Source organism: Pelodiscus sinensis, chromosome 6 (assembly GCF_049634645.1).
Source record: "Pelodiscus sinensis isolate JC-2024 chromosome 6, ASM4963464v1, whole genome shotgun sequence".
In the NCBI taxonomy this organism is placed as follows: Eukaryota; Metazoa; Chordata; order Testudines; family Trionychidae; genus Pelodiscus; species Pelodiscus sinensis.
The window spans coordinates 22,260,613-22,279,432 of NC_134716.1; the positions used below are offsets into that span (position 1 = coordinate 22,260,613).

An 18,820-nucleotide genomic window follows, 5' to 3' on the forward strand; every position below is an offset into this window, starting at 1 on the left:
AATTGGTCTTAAGGTTTTCAGTAAATAGATAATAGGATCAAGGAAATTTTTTTGTATTGAGTGATGTGAGTTTACTATGGCAAAATTTAGGAAATTTGATAACTTGTTTCATGGGGTTTAGTGGAAATCATTACAAGTTGGAACAGGTCTTCTAATGATCATTACCAGGGTAACATTGCAAGTCTCAGCTTCTACATTTCTTCATTTTTAAAAATAGTTTCTTGGTATCTTCAGTGAACCAATGGAATCTTATGTCCTTTTTTTCTGTTTACATAATTCACTTTGCATGCCCAAACTGAAGCTGAGAGATTGGGGTGGAGGCAGTGTGTGAAGCCTCTCTCTCTCTTCTCTTCTTCCCCAGCCCATAGGGAAGAGAGCCACATGGAGCATCCAGCTGGTTTGAGCGGCGTAGAGCTGCTCTCTGCCTGGCAGTCCCAGCAAGGTGTACCCAATTAAAAGGCTTTGTGGGCCAGATCTTGCCCACCTCTCTTTGTTTGTCTAGCATATATTCCACTGAACGTGCCCAGTATTAGCAGATCCACTGCTACTAAAGAAGTTGTACTCTCCAGCTTACTATGGTTAGCATCACATCACTGCTCCATTTAATACATTGCTCTTAGCTATGTTTGATATAGTAAAAACAAAAGTTGATTTGAAAAAGAGGGAAGATTCAAATGATAGTAAATAGAAATAGAGGAAACAAATGGTTACATATACAATAAAATCATAATATGCATTCTAGTGCTTTATAAGACATGATCTTATTAAGTTAATGCCTGTGTTCACCCCACAGACCTTGCAGCATATTTCAGGCAGACTTGGCTTTCATACTCATTTTTTCTGTAGACAGAACACACTGTCAGCTTGTTCCCTGGATAAAGAATACTATGTGTCTCTTTGCAACCTCTGATAGAGGTTGAACCTCCTTGGTCCTGCATCCTTGGGACCTGATTGGTCCCAAACTAGGGAATTTGCCAGACCAGGGGCTGGCATTGACAGAACAGGGATGGAGGGACACTTGGGAGAAGAGCCAAGGCAGTCACGGGGTGGGCCAGCAGCCCCCTTGATCTCTGCTGCTGGATGTAGGGCTCCACAGCTACCCTGCCTCTTTCTTTCCCTTGCCTCCCTCCCAGTCCCCGTTCCTCCCCTCCCTCCCTGACTTGAATGCCACAAATGAGCTATTTGTGGCACTCTGGAAGCTAAGGTACTGAGTACAGGGCTTCTGGTTATTTCCTGTGAGTGCTCCCTTCCCTGAGCACTCATAAAAGCCTGGCCAGGGATGTTGCTGAATGAGGGAAATCTGGTTTATAGAGGTCCAACCTGTATATCAAAATAGTCCTTTATGAAGATACATCAAACGGGACAGCCTCCCCCTGTGTAATCCTTCCTGTAGATCTTGCACTCTCTTGTTGATTTCACATTTCCATTATAGGCATTAGCAAAGCAGCCATGTTATCTTTCACGTTTTCACAATGTATTCTTTGCCTGGATTTGGCATTCAGGAGGGAATTGTGTGTTGATCTCTCCATACTCTGGAACTAATGTTTTTTCCCAATCTACAAAAAGAGAGAGGTTTTGTTTGTTTGTTTTTTAATTTAGGATGTGCTTGTTGTTTGTTTCTCTGGTTCTGGTTCATTCTTCTGGCTGGCATGCTATGTATGATGAGCTTACAGAGGATCTGTTTAACTGTAAATGCTTCTCTGCTAACACTTGGTATTGGCCTAATTGCGTCATACTGCAGCAATACTCCGTTCAGAGGATGTTCCTCTAGCCCAGCGGTGCTCAAAATTCATTGCATTGCAACCCCTTTTTGAAGCCTGAGCCCCATGACCTTGGGCTGAAGCCAAAGCCCAAGTTCAGCCACCCAGGTCTAAATGATGCAGAATTCAGGTTTCTGGATGATAGCTCTTGCCCTTCTAGAACATCAATTTAATCAGAAACTCAGACTTCTTAAAACAAAGAAATAGAGTTAAAATAAGTATTCTGGAACCTTAGCTCTGCCTCCCTCCCTCTTTTCCCTACCTCCTCTCTCCTCCCCCCCCCCCCTTGCTATCAGTAGCCATTATAATGGCATACATTCCTGTTAAGTGTAAACTGTGCTGAATGATGGTGGAATAAGTTGCAGTAGCTTGAATGATGGTGGAATAAGTTGCAGTAGCTTGAAAGAGCTGTAATTATGATAGGAGATCTTCCCATGTGTTTATCAAAGGAAAGGTATATGCATCTTGGGAGTTCAGTCTCCATCATCTCAATACATAATTTTGTAGGTGGTTTAGAGTCAGGACACTGGAATCTTCTTGCCAGGGGTATTGTCAATAGTGCTATGAAAGCAATCTATGGATTTATTGATGAGTAGGGGAAAAGTATAGGGGTAAATGGTACCCTGTATACAAGTGTGAAGGGGTTGTGAAATCATTAAATTTTACAAATGTGGTATTATGTCAGGGGAGTGGGCTCTGTGTTTGAATGTAGGCCAAGTGCAAATAATTTTTGTCCGGTAGAGTGAAAAGGCAGAGTGCAAGAATGTATGTTGTATGAACCTTTATTTAATCTCTGTATTTCCTGGTTTTCAGAAGTTTTGAGATTTGCTGAAATTGATGCTCTGGAAGGGCACAAATTATTACCAGACAACCGTAGGAAATTATAAGGGTTTGTTTTCTTTTGTTTTTGTTTTTTTTAAAAACAGAAAAATATTTGTTGGTTGAAGTTTAGTGGTCATTTAGGGTACATCTAGATTACATGCCTCTGCCGACAGAGGCATGTAAAATAGGCTACCCGACATAGTGAAACGCGGTTTACAGGAGCGATTGACAAAGCCGTTCCCTGTCGACCGATCTGTGTCTTGACTCGCATGCTGTGCTGACGATCAGCTGAGCCAGCACAGCATGGCGGCCATTTTTATTTTAATGAAGCCGGGGATATTTAAATCCCTGCTTCATTGACTATATTGGGTAGCCTATTTTACATGCCTCTGTCGGCAGAGGCATGTAATCTAGATGTACCCCTAGGTAGCTGTAGTTCTCAGCTAAGTTTTCAGCTGATATGCTCCCATAGTTAGCACTTTCAGAATATTTTGCTGTACTGGTTTAAGAAAAAACAAGCTACAAAACAAACAATTTTGAGGGGGCATATTTTTCCCAGTAGTTTACAGTACATTCTCAGATTTCTGCCCAGAGAGGGTTGCAGACTTTAACGTTTTGAAGTCTCAGAGGGGTTAGTAATTGGCTCATTAATCTCGATAATTTGTACTCAAATGAAAGAGAATATCCACTGGAGACGAATACAGCCTGAAATAATAGCTCTGAGGTGTGAACTTCATCAAGAGTCAGGCTATGTCTATACTTCCAATTGAATGACAAAAAAATTATTCTTCAGAGGTGCTGAGCTTCCTCCCCCACTCCACTAAAAGTCAAGTTTTGCCACAAAAAGTACCAATGTGAACAGCGTGTTGTTGGCAGAGTTACTCAACAAACAGCATTTACATTGTTTGCAGGAGAGGGTTAGAAGTATTTTGTCAGTGGCTACCCTGTAGACTTTTAGGGTATGTCTACACTACAGCACTAATTCAAACTAACTTAGTTCGAATTAGTTAATTCGAACTAAGCTAATTCGAATTAGTGCATCTAGACTTAAAAACTAGTTCGAATTAGCGTTTTGCTAATTCGAACTAGCATGTCCACACTGAGTGGACCCTGAACTGAGGTTAAGGATGGCCGGAAGCAGTGCCGGCAGGGCATCAGATTAGGACTTAGAGCGTGGAGCTGCTGTCTCAGGCTAGCCGAGGGCTGTGCTTAAAGGGACCCAACCCCCACCCTGGACAGACAGTTCTCAGGGGTTCCCAGCTTGCAAAGCAGTCCTGGCTTGGAGTGCCCTGAGTGCCCACACTCGGCACATCACAGCACTCGGCCATCAGCCCGGCTGCACTTGCCGCAGGCTGCCGTCCGGGGGGCGGGGTCAATCAAGGGGCTTCAGGAGAGTTTCCACCCCGAGGAGCCCGCAGAGCCAGCTCAGTCCTCCCCATCGGGGGCTCGTACCCCATTCCTCCCTCACCTCCTTCCACTTACCCCTCCCTAGCCCCCCTTCCTGATGTACAAAATAAAGGACACGTGTGTTCAAAAATAGAAACTCTCTTTATTGAACAAAACTCGGGGAGACTGGGAAAAGAAGGTGAGAGAGGGGAAGAGAGAGGGTGGGAGAGGGGAGGGCAACTAAAATGATGAGGGGTTTGGAACAGGTCCCATATGAAGAGAGGCTAAAGAGACTGGGACTTCTCAGCTTAGAAAAGAGGAGACTGAGGGGGGATAGGATAGAGGTCTATAAAAGCACGAGTGGTGTGGAGAGGGTGCATAAAGAAAAGTTCTTCATTAGTTCCCATAATAGAAGGACTAAAGGATGCCAAATGAAATGAATGGGTAGCAGGCTTCAAACTAACAGACAGTTTTCTTCACAAAGCAAAGAGTCAACCTGTGGAACTCCTTGCTTCAGGAGGCTGTGAAGGCTAGAACTATAACAGAGTTTAAAGAGAAGTGAGATAAAGTCATGGAGGTTGGGTCCATGGAGTGCTATTAGCCGGGGGTAGGAGTGGTGTCCCTGGCCTCTGTTTGTGGAAGGCTGGAGATGGATGGCACGAGACAAATGGCTTGGTCATTGTCTTCGGTCCATCCCCTCCAGGGTATCTAGTGTTGGCCGCTGTCGGCAGACAGGCTACTGGGCTAGATGGACCTTTGGTCTGACCCAGTACGGCCATTCTAGGCTCAGGGTCGGGGGTCTCAGTGGACCACCTTGATTTTCATGCCAACCTGCTCCTGGGTGACCAGGCTGGCAGCTCTCCTGCCCTAGACGGCCACTTTCCTGTGCCTAGTGCGGAGGTCGTGGATGAGGTCCACTATGTCTGCAATAGACCAGGTGGGCGCCCGCCTCTTGCGGACCTGGGCAGGCTACCGGGAGCCGCCAGCCTGGTCCCGGGAAGAGGCGGAGGGCTGGGTAGCAGCGGGTGGCCGGCTCGAGCCGTGCCAGGTGCAGGGTCTGCTGGCTGGGTGCTGGCAGGCTTGCACCTGGCACGGGCACCGTAGCCAGCCCGTGCCCCTTTAAGGGCTCCGGGGCCAGGAGGGGAGCATACGAGTTTCCCTGGTGGTGCCCAGAGTGGCCACCAGGGAAAGCTGGGGAGGGCTAGCCTCCCACTAGTTCGAATTAAGTGGCTACACAGCCTTTAATTCGAACTAGGCGTTAGTCCTCGTAGAATGAGGTTTACCTAGTTCGAATTAAGCGCACTGCTAGTTCGAATTAAGTTCGAACTAGCGGTTTGCATGTGTAGCGCCTATCAAAGTTAATTCGAACTAACATCTGTTAGTTCGAATTAACTTTGTGGTGTAGACATACCCTTAGTGACATGGATGTGTCGATACGGTTAAATGGCTAAAAGCTGTGTACTATAGTCAATGCCTCCAGTGACGTTTTTGCATTGTTGGCAGGAGAGCGCTGCCATTGACACTAATTTTGTCTTTAGGGATGGGGAGGTTGTGTATGAAAAACCACTGATTGCCAGTAGGGATTTAAGCTACTAATCGACTAGTCAACTCTCCTATAAGCAAAAGCTTATCAGATAGTTGACACACTAGTTGACTGGTAGCTTCCCCTCACCCCTTGCTGCCTCTATCACAAAGAGGCAACAAGAGGGGGGGCAGTGGAAGAGGTGCTGGAGGGAGCTGGCTTAAAAGCCAGGTCCGTGGGAGGGGGCAGAGGCACAGCAGCTCTTGTACATTTCAAAGCAGGCACACCACGGAGTCCCCCGCTGACCCCAGACTCCATGCCACGTTCCGCCCCAGCGGGGGTTCTTGTGCATTTCAAAGTTGGAAGTTCTTCTTGATTAATCGAATAGTCGATGGAAATCCCATTGACTATTCCATTAGTTAATTAAAATTTAACATCCCTAATTGCCAGTTTAGACATAGTATAATTTTACCTTCCTCTTTTGTCAGCACTGGAAAGTTTTTGATGTGTCAAACATACCCATGCTCAGCTCCTCACCTCAGTTTCAGCAATATTCTTGGTGCCTGCTATAATCATGCCTGGTTTAAGCTTCCCAACCAGGGGATGGGATTTCCACAGATTCCAGCTCACATGGGGCAGGGAGAAGGTCTCAGACTAGGGATGTCAATATATAGATGATTACACAATTAACTAATAAGCCTGGGCTTATTGGTAAATCCTGTCGACTACATGCACTCCCCCACTGTCTGCCTCTCTATCAGAGGCAGCAAGGGAGGGTGAGGCGGGAGCCACCTGCCCCCATTCCCGCAGTTGCCATGCTGCTTCCTCTCTAACAGAGGCACCTGGGTGGGGTGGGGGAAAGAGGTGGGAACCAGCTTTTAAGCTGGCTCTCCATGCATGCTGGCTCTGCGGAGCCACCTGCCCCCTTCCCAGGGATGTAAGTGACTAGTCGAGTCACTACTTGACTAGTTGCTCTCCCCACACCTTGCTGCCTCTATCTGAGGCACCAAGTGGGGGAAGCTAGCTTAAAAGTCAGTCCGCAGGGCGGGGAAAGGGAGGCAGAAGTGCAGTGGGGGAAATGGCACAAGCAGGGACTGAAGCACTCCAAGCTTGCATGGTGTCCTAACTGCTGCATCTCTCCCTTTGTAATGTACAAGAGCCACCCGTGGCTTTTGTATGTTTCAAAGGCAGAGGTGCAGTGGGAAAAAGGCAGAAGTGCAGTGAGAGATTCCATCCACTACTCGATTAGCTAATTAAAATTAAACATCTCTAACCGCGCCCCATGCTGTATCCCACAGGCAGGAGCCGGTGCTCTGCAGGAGCTGTCTTTAAGTCTGGGGAAGCCGGTGCTCTGGGGGAGCTGACTTTAAGTTTGGGGAAGCCGGTGCTCTGGGGGAGCTGGCACCCACGAGCACTGGCTCCACCTAACCCCCAAGGACAGAGGCTGCTCTGTGAGATACCAGTGCAGCCTCTGTCCCTGGGGAGCTTAGACCCCCTGTGGATGGTGGCTGATGCTGCCTCCGTACTACTGCCTCTGTGTTAGAGGCAGGAGCATAGGGCGGCAGGCGGGAGATGGTCTGCAAGGGGAGTCGTGGGTGCTGTATCAGAGGTAGCAGCTCAGGGTGACAGGGGGCTCCCCGGGAATGGGGCCAGGAGTGCACTGGCTCCTGGCCCCGGGGGCTATCAAATAATCATGTAACTGCTAACATTTGATTTGGTTATATGATTATTCAGTTATGTGGTATTTAACATTCTTAAATCAGACACCATAAAAAGCAAGCTCCACCACTTCTAATCTGGGTGTCATGAGAGCGCGACAAGGATGTGACTGAAACTTCTGTCCAGGGGCAGGGGTCCCCAGGTCCTGGCAGCCACACAGTGTAAGCTGGGAGCAGGGCTCAAACAGCCATATATGAGCAGTTACTCTTGAATCACTGGAAGGGATTAGGGAGCATGGGTCAAGCATCCACAGAAAAGTAACCCACAGAACCTGGTTCACATGATAGGGTGACCACTACCAGAGATGGGTAGGGGCTAGGGATTTAATAGTATAGTCAATTTAACCAATAAGCTAAAGCTTATAGGTTAATGATATAGACTATACACGTTTCCCTCCCTCTCTTCCCCCTCCCTCCTTCTTCCCCCACAAACCAGTAAATTTTTTACCAGGCTGGCCAGCAGCCTGGATCAGCCCTGGCTTGTAATGGGTCCGGGACCTACCCCTGCTTCAGTTCTGCATTTGACATGTGGGAGACATGGGCAGGCAGCCCGTCTCAGTTCTGGCTCGCGCCGGGTAAGGGAGCTCATACGTCCCCCAGACAGGGGCTACTGCACCCCACACTGCTGCCTCTTTATCAGAGGCAGCAGCACAGGGTGACAGGCAGCTGGTCTGCAATGGGATCTGGCTTTTAAACTGGGTCCCCTCACAGACCAGCTCCCTCCTGACACCATGAAGCAGAGGCAGCAGCGCAGAGTGGCAGAAGGCTCTTCAAGAGTGAAGCCAGAGCGCACTGGCTGCTGGCCCCGCCTCCAGGGACTATAGAATAGTCGACTAACCAATAAGAATTAATGAGGTTACTCGACGATTCAGTTAACCAATATTTAACATCCCTACTAGGGGCCTCAGTTTGCAGTGCATATACACAACAGGAATCTGGAGCTGACCCGCTCCCCTGCCCCTGTTCTCCCACAGTCCTCCTGTCACTCACTCCCCTAGGGTCACACCCCCAGCCCCAAAGCCTTTCCTCTTACTCTTACCTACTCTTCACTGTTAATCACTCTTCCTGGTTAGAATTTCCTTGTGTGGTGTATTTTCAAAAAATAGGTTCGTTTTCTGAATATTCTGTTGTATTATGATCACATTTTCCTCTCCCCTCTTCCCCCCAATCCTTTATGTTAGTGGTAGATTGTATCATTATGCTTGCTTTTTTACTTGAGGTTTTTGCACTAAGTTGGATTTGAGCTCGGGGTAGGAGGGGAGGCTGTTCAGATTTAAGGATTGCAATAGTCCCCTTAGAGCCTTCGAGGTCCTGTGATTAAAAAAAATAGTTTTCCAGATAGTTAGCCTTTGTCTGCATATGGTCAGATTAATTTGTTAATCATAAGCACCAAAAGGGAACTCTTTGAAATGACAGTTTAAAATGACATTTTAACTTCGTTTCCTCAAAGGGCTATACATTCTGTTGTGATAACCTTGAATATTGGAGACCATTGTGCAATGACCTGAGCCCTCATTTGATGTATATCTATGAACATAAATTGGATGACAGAATTTATTACCTTTAAGAAAAGACTATTTTTTCTGGCTGCTGTATCTCAGGACTATCTTGGTCAAATGGCCCCAAATCTGGATAACTACGACATCTCCTTTGAGGCGCACACAATTTCAATGCAGCCCAAGCAACCATGGGATTTTAGAGCACAGAGATAAGTTTTAGGCAGAAAGCCAGGCTTAACCTATTTAACTGTAGCAGAGCTGTTGCTCTGCAACAATGAAGGAACTGGTTTGAATGTACACAGGGTATACTTTGCTGCGGATAGTTTCCAGCTATTAGTATGGAGGCTTTGGGCTCTACTCCAAAACAACTGCCCTCAACAGGGGAAAAAATCAAGAGGGGTGTTCTACTCTCATATAGAGATGTAAGTCCTAGGAGTGAGACTCATGCATGATATTATCTGCAGAGAAGCAGAATGAAAGGCAAGTGATTTTCCCTTTATTATTATTTCCATAGTTCTGATGCTATTCTTCCCATCTTCATTGAATCAAAGAATATTTTTTATCCTTTTTGCCTTTCCTGAAAACAATCATTTGCTTATAATTCATCTAGCATTGACGGACAATCTTAGACATCTATCTGGTTGTAGCCAAACTGCAAACTTTTGTCTAATGCCCCTTCACACAGCCCAAAAAGCTTTAAAGAATGGTGTCAGATTTTGCATTTGTTGAGGCATTATTAAATGGCAAGTCACGTGTATAGTGAGGGAGGGATGTGCAAGAAAATGCTTTTGTAGTATGTTTTATGTTCAGCAGGGGATAGAAAATGTCAGTGTGTTGGAATTGAGTTCTGGTGTACTAAGGATTTTACCCCGTTGTACTTGGCTCAACATTTGTAATTAAATCTCAATGGAAGCTTTTTAACAAATATTGCAAGGGAAAATGTATTTTATCTAAACACAATTTACTTACTAATGAATGGAAAATGAGAGTCAAATTTGAAATTTTATTTTATTCTCAGCTGAGAGAAATTTTAAAATCATGTATAGTGGAAAAAACTAGGTTTCTTAAAATATATCTATTTTGGAAATGTGTGGCTGTCTTCTGTCCATCCATGAGTCTATTTGTTCAAGAACTCCTCCTAAACCATAAGAGCTAGGACCACCAAATCTGGCAAGCAGCTTCCTCTTATCCTAAGTTAAATCAAGGTTAGGGTTTAGTTGTCAGGACAATGGAATGTACCTTGAATTCAACTGTTTCTTATAAAATGGAAAGGGAGGGGGGAGGAACAATTATACTGTGGAATTACAACATGGGGCAGCAACTGCTCAAGTGAGAAGCCAATGGCTGGCAGCACCTGACACCCTAGCCTGTCTTGAGGAAAAGGTGCGTGCTGGCTGGCACGCACACACCTAGGGAGCACTGGGAGGTGGCCTGCGCAGTCTGTCCCCCCTGGCCGGTCAAACCCTGGTTGAATCTGGCAGCCAGGGTGCATATCCTCACCCCAGACTGGAGTCAGGCAACACCAGGTAAGACTTCTAGTGGTTCTAATAAGCTATAGGACTACTTATAACACAGGTAAAGACAATTTTGTTTTTAATTTTAAACCCAACAGTGAAAACTAAATGTAAATATTATTAATTACTTTAGCAAATTATGGACTTCATAAATGTGGAAATGTTTGTTTTTGTCTTAAAGTCCCATCCAAATGTTAATAACCCTGTTAAAGAGACTGTTGAGGAAAGCTGTCAAGAGCCTAGTGAGGGAAGTGAAGAAAAAGTAGGAGCCAAAAGGAGAAAGTCTACAACTTCCAAAGTAAGTGACTTTATAAATAACTATTTAGTATCTGTCTTTGAAATCTTTTCAGTTAAGAATTTTGATAACACAATTTTACATATTTAGTTTAAATGAACACGCGGCACGGAGTAGGTAGTTCGGATTAGAGAGCCGTGTAGCCGCGGGCACGGAGTCCGAACTACCGGGGCTTTAAAAATGGCGGCGCCCAGCAAGATGCAAATGAAGCCCGGGACATTTAAATCCCGGGCTTCATTTGCAACTTCGGTTGCCTACATTAACCACCCTAGTTCGAACTAGGGTGGTAGTGTAGACATACCCTCCCTGCCACTGGCCTGAGCGCCTGCATAGCACTTAGTAGGTAGCTATGTGGCAGTACAGCTTGGAGAGAATTTCTGTTTCCTGCCTATCTAGCTTCCTTCTCTTCCTGGGTTTACCAGCCCAAGCTCCCTCCTCATAGGGAGTAACTTGCAGCTTCCTGCTGCTCACACTTCTGGGCTTTATACAGACTCCTCCTGTTCCTATCCAGTTGAGACCATTTTCAGTTACAGCCGGTCCCCGACTTAGGAACGGCGATCCACGCTAATGAACAGCGCGGTCCCATTGAAATGAGTGGGGTCCAACTTACAAACACATCGAGTTACAATCAAGTGCTTGGAACGTAACTCATTTGTAAGTCAGGGACTGGCTGTAGTGGCCTGTTTCCTGTCTCTTTTATCGGGGTAGCCTGGGCTGTTAATTGGCCTGCCTAACCCCTTTAAGCCATCCGGACCTTGTGTAGAGTAGGCACCCCATCCCATCCCTCTATAGTAAAGTTTGATCTCCTTTGTATCAATGTTTCATGTAGCAGAAAGGGAGAGGGTGCTTTAAGGGGTAGAGGTGTATGATTGTAAAACCACAAAATTAGGCAGGAATAGTTGATATAACTTTTAATTTTTAAAATCTTAATTTCAGCATCTAAATCTTAGTTAATCAGGCTTTCTGGAAAAAGCAGTATCTATCTATCTATATATTTTAGAGAGTTTGTGAATCTGTCTGTCTGTCCGTGAGTCCGTCTGTGAGTCCATTGGTGCAAGAACTCCTCCTAAACGGTAAGAGCTAGAGCTACCAAATTTGGTGTGCAGCTTCCTCTTACCCTACGTTAGGGCAAGGTCAAATTTTGGCTGTGCTAGGAAAATGGGATGTGCCTAGGATTCTGTTGTTTTCCATAACATGGAGAGGAAGGGGTCTGATAGGAGGGACACTTAAGCTCTACAGTGACCACAGTGGGGAGCGAGTATGGGGGACAGTTATACTGCAGAGTGACCGCAGGTGGGAGCAGCCGCACCAGGAAGAGAGTGGCCAGCTGGGACCAAAGCTCTTCATATTGCCGACCACTGTAAGTGGCCTCCTCTCTCCATTGGCCCTCAGCAGCAGTGCTGAACACCAGAGGAGGGAGCCCCACTGACCAGCAGTTTTGGCCCCACCCTCCCACAAGGAGCTGCCCGCCCAGCTCCCAGCCCTCAGGATCTCCTTCCTCCCCTCCCGGCACTCTTGAGGAGGGTGGGAGCAGCTGAGCACACAGTTTTCTCCATTCCTTACTCTGGTTGGAGAGCGCAAGGGACAGATGAACCTGGACCTGCCTCAGGTGGGGAACATGCACCCCTCCCCTTGTTGTGCTCGCTGGAGCTGCAGTGAACAGGGAGAGGCGCTTCTCACCTGGCCCCAAGCTGCTGCAGTGAGAAAGGGCTGTGGTAGTCCTCTCTCCCTGGAGCAGCCTGCATACTGAACCCCTCATCCCTAGCCCCAGCCCAGAGCAATGATTCAAAAGAAGCATGCTCATTTTCATTTTACTTTCCAAAAACTGAAAATTAATTGAATAAAGGACTTGAGCAATGCCAGGTAAATCTTCTAGTAGCTTATATTTGTGAGTAAATTTAGGCGCGCGCGCACACACTCACTCACTCTTTCTCTCTCTCTAAAGATGGAAAGCAACTAGATAGCAATGACGATTCTGCTCTCCTTTGGGGTTCTGTTAGATTTCAATTAATATACATTGTGAAATTTAGCAACTTTGATTTTTGTATTTACAGTTACTTGCTAAACAGGATAATTTACCCACTGAAGCTGAAACAGAGGAAAAAGAGATGGATGCTGCAAAGGAAGAAGATGTCCCTTCAGAAAAACTCAGTAGTGAAGTATGTGGGATATTTTTCTTTCTGCCGAAAGCAGATGTTTGAAATACTACATGCAGATTTCTCCTTCATACGCATTTATTATAGGTCCTAATATAGGGTTGAGTGTTTACAAATGCTAGAGTAAAATAAATGCATAAGGGAGCCTAAAATGTTCATTTGTAAGTAGGGCTGCTTGAAAACAACAATTCTATTTGACAGAAAAAAGAGGTTTTACCACTTACTTTTGTTTCAGTTTAAAAAGAAACCTCTTGAAATACTACATGGAACAAAACACACTCAAACACAAGTCATCCTATAATAACTAATAGTCCAGTAATTAGAGCACTCACCTGGGATGTTCTAAGTTCTTGCTCCACCGGATTTGAATCTGATTCTCTGGGTTTCCACTGGGCTGTTTGCTGTTTTAAGACTTTTCTTTTTGACAGATATCTCACTTTTTTAGACAATACATCAAAAACACACAATGAAGCAGCCACTATTATTTGTCTTTTGTGATCGTCAAATTATAAGAAACAGACATCATAAAAGGTCTTGATATATTTTGATGTGCTGTTGAAATATGTTCAGTGACTTGATTTCTTTTTTTTAGCCTGTTTACTTTTAAATTCAAAGTTCCTACTAATTTTTATCTGGATATTATTGAACATGAGCTGAAATTTACTTAGGTTTTTTATTTTGTTGCACATTTTTTTACATATTTATTTATTAACTTACTTACTTACAATATTTTAAATCACTACTAAATAAATGCAGTACTGGCATGGTGACAGAAGTGTAGTTCACCATTCGGGCTGAATGTGGCCAGGAGACTGATTTACATTTTTTGTTTCTTGGTGATTTTTCTGGTGCCCTGCAGTGAACATGATGACTGTTTCAAACTTTTAAAAGTTTCTGACATACCACTTACAAGTGAAGTAATATGTGTACCACAGTTTGGGATTACTAAATTCTGAGCTTACTCAGCAATGTAATACTGTACTACAAAGATGCATTGATAAGTCTAAGTACAAATATTATATATCAGTTACAGTCACTAACAGAATAATCCTCTAACATGTTTCAAGAGTGACTTAAAATGTAAAATCAAGTTCTGATTATATGTTTATATAACTGATTAAAGTTGTTGGGAGTTAAGAACATGCATCTGAATGCAGACTTTAGCTCTTAATTATTAGAGTAAATATTAGGGATGTTAAAAAAGCATTTAATACAGTAACTGTGTAGCTGCTAATAATCTTAGTGGTTTACGCGTTGTGGGCTCTGCAGTATAAAGCAAAGCTAACCTTTATACTGCTAAGCTTTATACTGCAGAGCCCCCTTGCCCACCCAGCTCTGGGGAAGGAGACTTTGCTGCTTTGCCACAGTTAAGCTGCCTCCCCAGGAACTGGCTGAGTTTAACTGAGACCATTAACTGATAAGCACCAGCTTGTTGTGGTTAGTCAAACTCTTAACATCCCTAGTAACTATCCAGCCATCTATGCAAATTAGGTAAAGGTAATTAAGCTTATGTTCTAGACTTTGACTCCAGTTACAATGAACAATACTTACAACATTTATAAATTTACACTGTTCTTTTCCGTGTGTTTGTTCATGTGCATTCCAATTGGGTGTATGTAAATGCATGGTATCCAGAACGTTTTCCCTCTAGCAGCTAGATATAGGTTGGTCTGGGCATCCCCTGAAGTGGTGCCTTCATGGTGCCAGATATGGAGCCCTGCTGACCCACCCCCTCCTCAGTTACTTCTAACCACTGGTGATGACTAGCTGGAACTCCCCTGTGCTGTTGTTTGCAAATGAAGCAGCAGTCCATTGACTTCATTTGCTGTTCTTGTAGTTGTTAATGGGTTACAGTTCTTAGTCATCTAGTGTTAAAAGAATTTTCAGTTGGGAGGTTTTTTCCCCTCCCCCATGCCTTTAGCACCAAGGCATGCAGAGACTCCAGGTTTCAATGTCTGTGAAACATGATTCTGGATGTATTAATACGCGTGTTGTGAGCAAGACACAGGAAGTCATTATTCTGCTCTACTCTGCACTGATTAGGTCTTAATTGGAGAATTGTGTCCAGTTCTGGGCACCACATTTCAAGAAAGATGTGGAGAAATTGGAGAAGGTCCAGAGAAGAGCAACAAAAATGATTAACAGTCTAGAGAACATAACCTATGAAGAAAGATTGAAAGAATTGGGCTTGTTTAGTTTGGAAAGGAGAAGACTGAGAAGGGACATGATAACAGTTTTCAGATATCTAAAAGGGTATCACAAGGAGGAGGGAGAAAAATTGTTCTCCTTGGCCTCTGAGGATAGGACAAGAAGTAATGGGCTTAAACTGCAGTAAGGGAGGTTTAGGTTGGACACTAGGAAAGAGTTCCTAACTGTCAGGGTGGTTAAACACTATAATAAGTTGCCTAGAGAGGTTGTAGAATCTCCATCTCTGGAGATATTTAAGAGCAGGTTAGACAGACATATGGTCTAGATGGTACTGGATCCTGCCGTGAGGACAGGGGACTGGAATCGATGACCTCTCGAGGTCCCTTCCAGTTCTAATGTTCTGTGATTCTATGAAAACTGTGGCAAACATATGCACAGAAGTGACCCTTACACTTAGTGTTTGAAGTGTGTAGGAGAGGACCATCAAAACGGTGACTGTGAAATTTGCGAGACATTTTCACTTTGCACGTTGTAAGACAGAGATCAGCACCTCCAGGTCTTACTAATGGAGGCAGCACAAAGGCCCTAGCCTGATCTGCCTCAACATACCCTGCATGGAGTGTCTCTTGCTTCATACCCAGTGTGCCATCACCATCCTCACTCTCCCTGGTGCCTGTTAAAGACTTCTGGCACCTTATGGGCTCTTCCCACAGTTTCCACACTGCTCATAGGCACTGCTATGTATTGCCAGTGCCACAGAAGAAGAGGAGGATATTGGACAGGGGAAGATCTGGAGGGAAGATCCTCTCCCAGCCAGAATTAAGGACTTGGCAGCTATGAGACCCAAGTTGGGCTGCTCTGATCCAGTTGCATCTTCAATGTTGGTTGAGTCCACTTGTGCCTTTGGTAAAAGGCATTTGAGTCCACTCCCAGCCTGTTCACCAGAATCTATATGTGAGCTTTGTCTACCCTCGGCACTGGAGGCGTTCCATATTCTGTAGAAGCTCCTGCATAGTACTTGGTGCTGCTCTTTCCCCAAATGAAGAAAGTTGCCAGCAGCAGCCCCTTCCAGGGCACTTTTTAGGAGTAAACCAGCCTTGATGGCCTGCCTGTCCCCCACCTGGGTAGGGATGTTAAATTTCGATTAATCAACTAATAGAGTAGTTGATGGAATTTCCATCGACTACTCAATTAGTCGATAAGGGGGCTGCTCGCTATCCCACTGCCTCTCTCCCTTTGAAATGTACATGTGTCACCCGCTAGCTCTTGTACATTTCAAAGGGAGAGAGGCAGCAGGACTGTCGGGACTGGCATGAGTGGGACTGTCTCTCTCCCCACTCGCACCATTTCCCATCTGCCTTTTGCCTCCTCTGAGCCCCGCGGAGATGGTGCTGGTGGGAACCAGCTTTTAACCCAGATCTCCCCTGCACCGGCTCCTGCTTCCTCCCTGCCTTGCTGCCTCTGTCAGAGAGAGGCAGCCAGAGAGGGGGAAGTAACTATTCGAGTACCTGCTCCACTACCTGTTAAGCATTTGCTTATCGGGTAGTCGACTAGTCACTTACATCCCTACACCTGGGTACATCTCTCCCTGGCACCGAATCAGGCAGAGAAACAGGATTGATCTTTGAGTCCTGACCCCTAAAACTTTGTGCCCAAGAAGTATGGTTCTTCTGTGGTCTTCCTTCACAGATACTTCCGAGTCTGACTTGAACAGGTCCCACCACAGTGAGGGCAGAAAATCCATATCTACTTGGGAACAGTGCTGTGGTCAGCCTGATGGCAGCCCCCTGCGCAGTGGTCCTTTTGGACTCCTTGGGCTTTTCACCAAAGCCAAGGTTGCAGCCAAGGGCCATATTCCAGACATCATAGGTCACCTGAGCCACATTCATTCCCCTATCAGCTCTGACTAGGGATGTTAGATGTTATGTATTTAAGTAAATCGTTTAGCTGCAATAATTTTAATGGTTACTGAAATAATCCCCGGGGTTGGGACTGGCAGCCAGTACTGTATCAGAGGCAGCGGCGCAGGGTGGCAGGTGGAGCTGATCCCCCGGGGGTGGGAGGGTCCGGTTTTGGAGGCAGCATGGGACAATAGCAGCCCCAGTCCATATGGGGCCCTGAGCTCCTCTCAGGAGGAGGTGGCTCCCACCTTCCCCTGCTGCCTCTGTGTGATTTGATGAGTTCAATAAAATATGGCCATTCATATTAAATAAAATTTTAATTAGTATTTAATTTGCAATTTACTAAAGTTCAGAACAAGTCATTATGCCTTTCACTGTCTCTGAAGAGGGGTGTCTCTGATTCTTAATCTTCTACTGCAGTTTTAGAAATAAACATAAATTGCCTAATATTGATACTTGATAACACATACATTTATGTGTGCATAGAGTAGAGTCTTTTGCTAAAATATATAGTAAAGGCTACGGTTAGATGATTCTTCAAGCATCATAATAACTTGAATTAATTCTTATATTTTTTGCTAATCCTCTAAATGCTACTTTTTCAGGATCTGGTGAAAGCTAATGATGTACCTGTTCCTAAAGTTGCTAGAAGAGGGAGAAAAAGAAAGGTAACATACTTGATTTCTCTACCTTATCAGTCATTTTGTGATGGTGGCTTTCTTATTGGATAATCTTTTTTTTTTTTTTTTTTTTTTTTTTTCAGTAACAAAATTGCAAGCAGTATATCAACAATTCATTCATTTACTAAATTCCTTTAGAACAATGTTTCTCAAAGTGGGCTTTGGGCCCACTTTGAGAGAGCTGCTAAGGGGTTCCTCTGGCTTGTTTACTTACTGGCTCCACGGCCACGGAGCCTCATGGCTCCCATTGGCTGTGGTTTACCATTAGCAGCCAAGGGGAGCCATGAGCCTCCATGGTTACGGAGCTGTTAAGTAAACAAATCAGAGTGGCCTATTAGCAGCTTACTCAAAGTGGGCCCACTGCCCATTTTGAGAAACACTGCTTTAGAATACAATGCAAATGCCAGTAAATCCCATAGTACAGAAAAGCTCCCTTTCATTGGACGCTTACACAGAAGCAGTCTACTAAATTCAAGTTTTTTAGATTTAAGAAATGTCTTCAGTATGATTATCTCCTTGAGATTGATATAGCTCTGAGAATGCAAGAGGGATGAGACTGACTAACCTTTTGGCATCTTTATAATAGTGGCATGGCAGTGCTACTGTAGTTAAGGTTATGTCTCAACCTCTCGGTTAGGATTAGCAACCCAAACTTGGGGTCATTTGAGCCAGGAATTGTGGAGATCCAAGTCCTGAGGTAATAGCCATTTTTCAAAGAGTTTCTAGCAGGTAAATTTTGAGCAAAGCTAAAGATCAGAATATCTAAATGTTCTCACTGGGTGCTGCATTACTTTGGGGAAAAACTAGTCTTTATGAAAACCAATTGTGGACATTATTGATGAACATGTTCACTCATTTACTTGAACAAATATGCAACCCGTAAGGATTACAGAAAAAAATTATTGAGAGGATTTCTATGCGACCACTCCATGTTTGTCTGGGTAGTTGGAGGGATTGTTTTGATGCTCTTTTCCTTGATAAACGCACCAGCCACTGGTATTTTTAGTCTTGTGGGAGGAAAAGGAAGAGGTTCACGTGTACCTTTAAGATGCAGTACATATTATTTCCATACAATATTGTGGAGGTTATATCAGTAGCAGGACATAAGGCTTTTGTAACAAAGGTATTGTCAGCAATGAGGTAGAATATGGAAGAATTCTAACGTTTTAATGATGCTTAAGTGAAAGTGTAGGCCGAGATGAAAGCCTATAGGTGTTAGGATATTTGTAAAAGTCTGAATTAGTTCTTAAATTGTACACATGGTATTCTTTCTGGGGGGTTGGCAAGTGTATTAAGTGTATGGTAGGGTCTGGAACCTGCTGAGTCATAAGTTTCAGAGACCAGTGTGAGTTTGTGCATAGTGAGGCATTGCTTGAAGAGGGCATGGGCAACCTGTTTTTGTGGTGGTGTTTGGTGGTT

At 44.7% G+C, this 18,820-nt stretch overlaps 1 protein-coding gene across 3 annotated transcripts in view; it reads left to right on the plus strand.

Moving 5' to 3' along the window:
* PSIP1 (PC4 and SRSF1 interacting protein 1) overlaps nucleotides 1-18,820 on the plus strand; it is a 76,130-nt gene that overhangs the window by 17,616 nt on the left and 39,694 nt on the right. For all 3 annotated transcript variants that reach the window (XM_075931545.1, XM_075931544.1, XM_075931546.1), the window contains exons 5-7: nucleotides 10,403-10,519; nucleotides 12,571-12,675; nucleotides 17,327-17,389. In XM_075931545.1, the coding sequence (XP_075787660.1) occupies nucleotides 10,403-10,519; nucleotides 12,571-12,675; nucleotides 17,327-17,389 (285 nt within the window). The remainder of the gene's footprint in view (nucleotides 1-10,402; nucleotides 10,520-12,570; nucleotides 12,676-17,326; nucleotides 17,390-18,820) is intronic.